A 5,024-nucleotide genomic window follows, 5' to 3' on the forward strand; every position below is an offset into this window, starting at 1 on the left:
TTGCCTTGGGCATCACCAGCTGACACGACATGAATGCTGTTGCTTGTATCTAGGTCAGCATCGAAACCATCGGGGCGGACATCGGCGTGCTGGGATTTGACTTCGGCAGTGGCATCATCGGAGCTGCCAACGGCTGAGACGTAGACGACGAAAGCGAAGAGCAGCACCTGTATGCAATGTAAGAAAAACATTATAATTGACGGTTAAATAATTTCCATTTGAAAGGAGTGATTTTAAGCTATTGCAACCAAAGTCTTTTTAGTGCATGCACTTACGTATTTGAACATTTTTGCTATTTTTTTTTGGTTGTGATGTCTCGACTAGAACACTTGATTGTTTCTGATGCTGATTGCCAAATTTGATAGCGCTTTTATAATGGCAAATTTTCTGTGCTTCAATAGCCGCCTAATTTGCATACCACCGGGAATGAGCCTTCAAGTTCACTGGTTATGCAAGTGCATGCGTGCGTTGTGTGTGTGTGTTTGACTACAATTACTGCCCATTCCCGTTGATTTTTTATGATTTTGGCTAATTCTAATTCGTCGGCCGTTAAAATCCAGCTAAACTTGTTATAATTGTAAAAATGTCTCAGCTAAAAATTTTTTTTCTTTTATTCAAATAGGTATACACACAAGAATTTACTTTTTAGCAAATGCATTTTTAGCAATTAAGAAAAAAACAGGACCCGAATCGCGGCATTCAATATCGCACGTAACTCCAAACGAAATTTGATTTTTAAATCGTAACATTCGATAACGAGTGTGCTTCGTCCATTTAAATTGTATTGTAGAGAATACAGCTACCAACTCACCGTCATACATCTGTTTAATTCGATTCGAAACGAGAAATGTAAGTAAGGTGTGCATCTCGAAATATGCACCTGGTTTTCTAAATCAATCAAACATTTTTTATCAACTATGTTCCTAAGGATGTATGTATGTATGTACATTAGCGTGGGCTGAAAATCCGCTTTTTTAGAATTTTGATTGGTAATAGCAAAAATATGGTTCATTATGCTCTAAAAAAAATTTGTGTGAAAAATTTAAATTTTCGGCCAATATTTTAGTCTCGCCCAAGTTTATCAAAGTGCAATGTGCTCAAAAAATAAAAATTAAGAAAGGCATCAATGAATACATTTTTATTGTACTAAAATTGCAAGTAACTTCGAAAGTTTTAGTCCTACATAATTTGGTATGTGGACCTTTTTCGTAGAGAATCGAAGTAAGGTAAGAAACAATTTTTTTAGCACTTGAACTTTGATGAACTTGGCGAGCTTAATTATGAACCATATTACCAATCAAAATTCTAAAAATGCAGATTTTAGGCCCACACTAATGTACATTGTACATATAAATATTTCTAATCATTCCAATTTGCAACTTATTCCTTCACATTTTCCATCACTGCCGCATTGTTGGCTAGCGATGCGCAACACGCAACACATCAATGATTTTAAACAGGTTTTCTCCTCAACATTTTTTTGTTACAGCTTAATTACGCGCAATTTTCATGTCATATCAATGAAATCAATATCAAAGACTCATATTTACACATTTGGGGTAGTTATACGCTTATTTGCTGTCACTTATTCTAACGGAGCTATAAACAAGTTTATATAATATTTTTATTTTCTTAATCTTAAGTGTCAAAGTTGCGAGGGGTCGCTTCAAATCAAAGTATTTTCAATCATTTATTGTAGCGCACGCTTAATTGCCTAGAGGTTAACTGTTATGAAATCATAAAATAAACTATAAAATGCAAAATGCACCAGTGTAGAAAGTAATGTAGGATTGATAAGCCTGTCGCAATTTGGACCCACCCAAGTTTAGCTCTCAGATAGTCCATATTGTTATCAATACTAGTCCCTCATAATTCCCCTGCCAATGGTTTCAACTGTCGTTTTTAACATTGGCGTGTCATTGGAAAAGGACCGGTCCAACAACTAACCGTAAGATGTCCTATTGTGCTTAATTGTTCTTTATCATCTGGTTTTGGATTAGTCCATTTACATTTTAGTTTTAATAAATTTTTTCGTTTGAATACGATTTCGTTGTGCACTTCACAGATGCTTTTTCGTAATAAAAGGAACGAAAAACAAAAATTTAATATTATATGTTCAACCAATGAGATTTTAACTCGGTCAGTCCTGACAGCACAACCAATAGTAGGCATCTCTGCGATATAGAATATGCTCGATAATTCCGTTTGTATGAGAGAAAATGCCCAGCACCTTCAGTATAAAAAAAAAACAAGAATATTAAAAATCAACGCGATTTTCCAGCGTTTTGAAATTTACACTTTAACCTACTAAAACTTAAAAAGCTACAAAACCGCATACTTAAAATTTGTCTAAAAATTCGAAATAAAAAGTTTAAGCTTTGTGGAAGCACATCTTAAATGTTGTTGAATTTTCCTAATTTTTATACGAACTTTGAAATGTGGATTTATGTGGCGCTGGTTAGGTAGACTTTTATAAAAAAATATAAACTTTAAAGAAACAAGAGAAATATAGCCCAAACTAGTCAAAATGTCACTTGACTTAATCAGCTGACCACAAGGGTACATACATACGTATACAGGGTGTCCTAGACCATCCGTCCACCCCCTCTAAAATGGAATGAAATGTTTTTTGTTGAAAACCGCAAAAATTTTACTGACTTAATCGGGAATGCTGTATCTTTTGGTGGTATTATCGACTGCCGTTTTCGATCGGAGGTGGGTTAAACTGAGCGGATGTCCATTTTTTCCAAATTTGGATTCTAACAATAAAAATACGTAACCTTTGTTTGAAACTTTTTTCTCAGGAGCGCCGTTTTCAATCCCTAAATGACCTTCGAGCTTCAGCTCGTCTTGGACTTTTAAAATGGACGAAAATGTTTTTTATTGGAAAACGAAAAACATGAATTACCAAGTCGAGGCCGCTCTATCTTTTGCTCATATTACCGACTTCCGGTTCCGACCGGAAAGGGGTTATACTGTTTTGGGTTTCACTAAAGCTATTTCAACATGGCCCTAAAACTTCCCGATGAATAAGACCATTGTTTCGATTTAAAGCGCATGTGTTCATATTATTCTACTACACTTCTGAGAGCAGAAGTCTACGGAGGGCTGGTATGCTTGAACTGTGGGACCCATGTCCTGTCTCGATTTTTTTTTTTACTATGAACTCATCTGCTTCCTTATTTACCGAAACGCCGTCATGACGAGATCCGGGATAAATTAACGAAGAGATTTTAGGTTTCTTTTTGTGTTAAGATAAATATGAAGATGAAGATATGGAGATAGATAAAGACTAACGGCAACGACTAACGACAAGGAAGAATGAGTGGAAGGGGCTAAGTTAAAGATCAAGATAAATATGTCAAACGAACTGGAAATGAGAAGCTTCAGTAATTACGCCCGAAAACTGTGATAAATCAATAACTACTCAAGCTAATTGACTCAAAACCGATGAATGCAATAACAACCTCGCAGAAGATTAGATTATTGTAGATTTTTGGATAACGGGCATGGCGCCGCCCACTTATGACCACAAATGTGTATCTCGGTAAACGATTTATCAATTTCGACCAAACTCGGTCCACGCAATAACCTTTTTCCAATCTTGTTTCCACGAAAAATCAGGAGCGGATAGACAAATTCTTATTAAAAGAAAAAAACTCCGATCAATAAAATAATTTAGTAAATTTTTGATAAAGGCAAGGTGCGCGTTACCACTCATTAGGACCAAGGTTCGATAGCTGGTCCGAGCAATTTATTTTATTCTAGCGCTTTTAGATTCCCCCTTTTTGTGTGTTAACACCAGGGCGCTTCCTTCTACGAAGGGAAGATCAAATAGAGAAGGCCTCGGGCACACCTGCCTTTTCGGTTGGCACAGAAGAGAATCGAATGGTGGGTGTATTTTATTCGACTCGGCCAAAATCGCTTTGACTAAGAAAAGAATGGAACGCATGGTAAGACGCTACACATGCAAAGCACCAAACAACAAGATTAAACGATACAAGCGCAAATGAATCATATCTTGGTAAGGAAAAGTAAAAGCATCCTCCGTTTTTCAGTTTTCTAGGAAACGAAGAGCAGCGGAGAAAGTGAAAACATGCATGTGACTTGTTGGAGTTTCTTGAGCCGTCCCATCACAGCATGGCTCTTTATTCTAGGTAGTAGTTTCCTAATATTCACATATCCTTCTACAACCACAAAAAATGTCATGGGCTGTCTTTCTTTGAATTCGAATTGAAAGCACGAGTTGTATAAGAGTTGTATAACAGACTCAATATATTTATGTATAGCTGTAATCCTTTCTTTAAAATGAATTAATAGTATTAAAGTGTGGATCTATATGTTCGCACGCTTATTTATCTGTACTACCTAATAGGTTAGTGGGATAATTGACAATAACTTTTTCTAATTACCTTGTTTTTCTAAAGCTACTGTAATTATCTTTACCCTATTTAACTACACATATGCAAAGTTAATAACGTGTGATTAATGAAGCTGTTGGAACGCTATAATTAAAGTAAAAACGTATGTTTACCAGTTAGCTGGATTATTTTATTTGCATTTAAAAAAACATAAAATATAAACTGAAAATCGGCAACAAGTGGAAAAGTTTCTTCGAGCCTAGCATTGTTTTTGTATAACAATAAAACTCGAGTATCACATAACATATCCATTCAATCCCATCGCCTTCCATCTTATCAGCATCATCAAGTCAAGTTCTAGTTCAATATAAATATAATCTTTCAATTATCGGCGGCATCATCCAATCATATAATTTATGATTTTGTTTGGCTTTAGTTCTTGGCGTCCTTTTGGGGGTGAGAGCTGAGCCACGCGAGCTCCTTGATGATGGCTTCTGGAGTTGGTGGTGGAGTGGGCAAGAGATCGCTCTTTGGCTGGTAACCATTCTCATCGGCAACATAGGTTAATTGGACGTTGGTGCCTTCGGGCGACACCCAACCGAATTCACCCTTAATGTTGCCTTGGGCATCACCAGCTGACACGACATGAATGCTGTTGCTTGT

General features: G+C 36.4%; 2 protein-coding genes across 3 annotated transcripts in view; both read right to left on the bottom strand.

Moving 5' to 3' along the window:
* Positions 1 to 5,024, bottom strand: part of LOC118744320 (probable cytochrome P450 4e1) — a 41,394-nt gene that overhangs the window by 14,164 nt on the left and 22,206 nt on the right. The window lies entirely within an intron of this gene.
* Positions 4,555 to 5,024, bottom strand: part of LOC118745040 (larval cuticle protein 1-like) — a 9,738-nt gene continuing 9,268 nt past the window's right edge. Inside the window, exon 2 of the mRNA XM_036478576.1 lies at positions 4,555 to 5,019. Within this exon, the coding sequence (XP_036334469.1) occupies positions 4,794 to 5,019 (226 nt within the window). The 3' untranslated portion in view covers positions 4,555 to 4,793. The remainder of the gene's footprint in view (positions 5,020 to 5,024) is intronic.

Source organism: Rhagoletis pomonella, unplaced genomic scaffold (genome assembly GCF_013731165.1).
Source record: "Rhagoletis pomonella isolate Grant_MI unplaced genomic scaffold, Rhpom_1.0 Rhpom_scaffold_00008, whole genome shotgun sequence".
NCBI classification, from domain to species: domain Eukaryota; kingdom Metazoa; phylum Arthropoda; class Insecta; order Diptera; family Tephritidae; genus Rhagoletis; species Rhagoletis pomonella.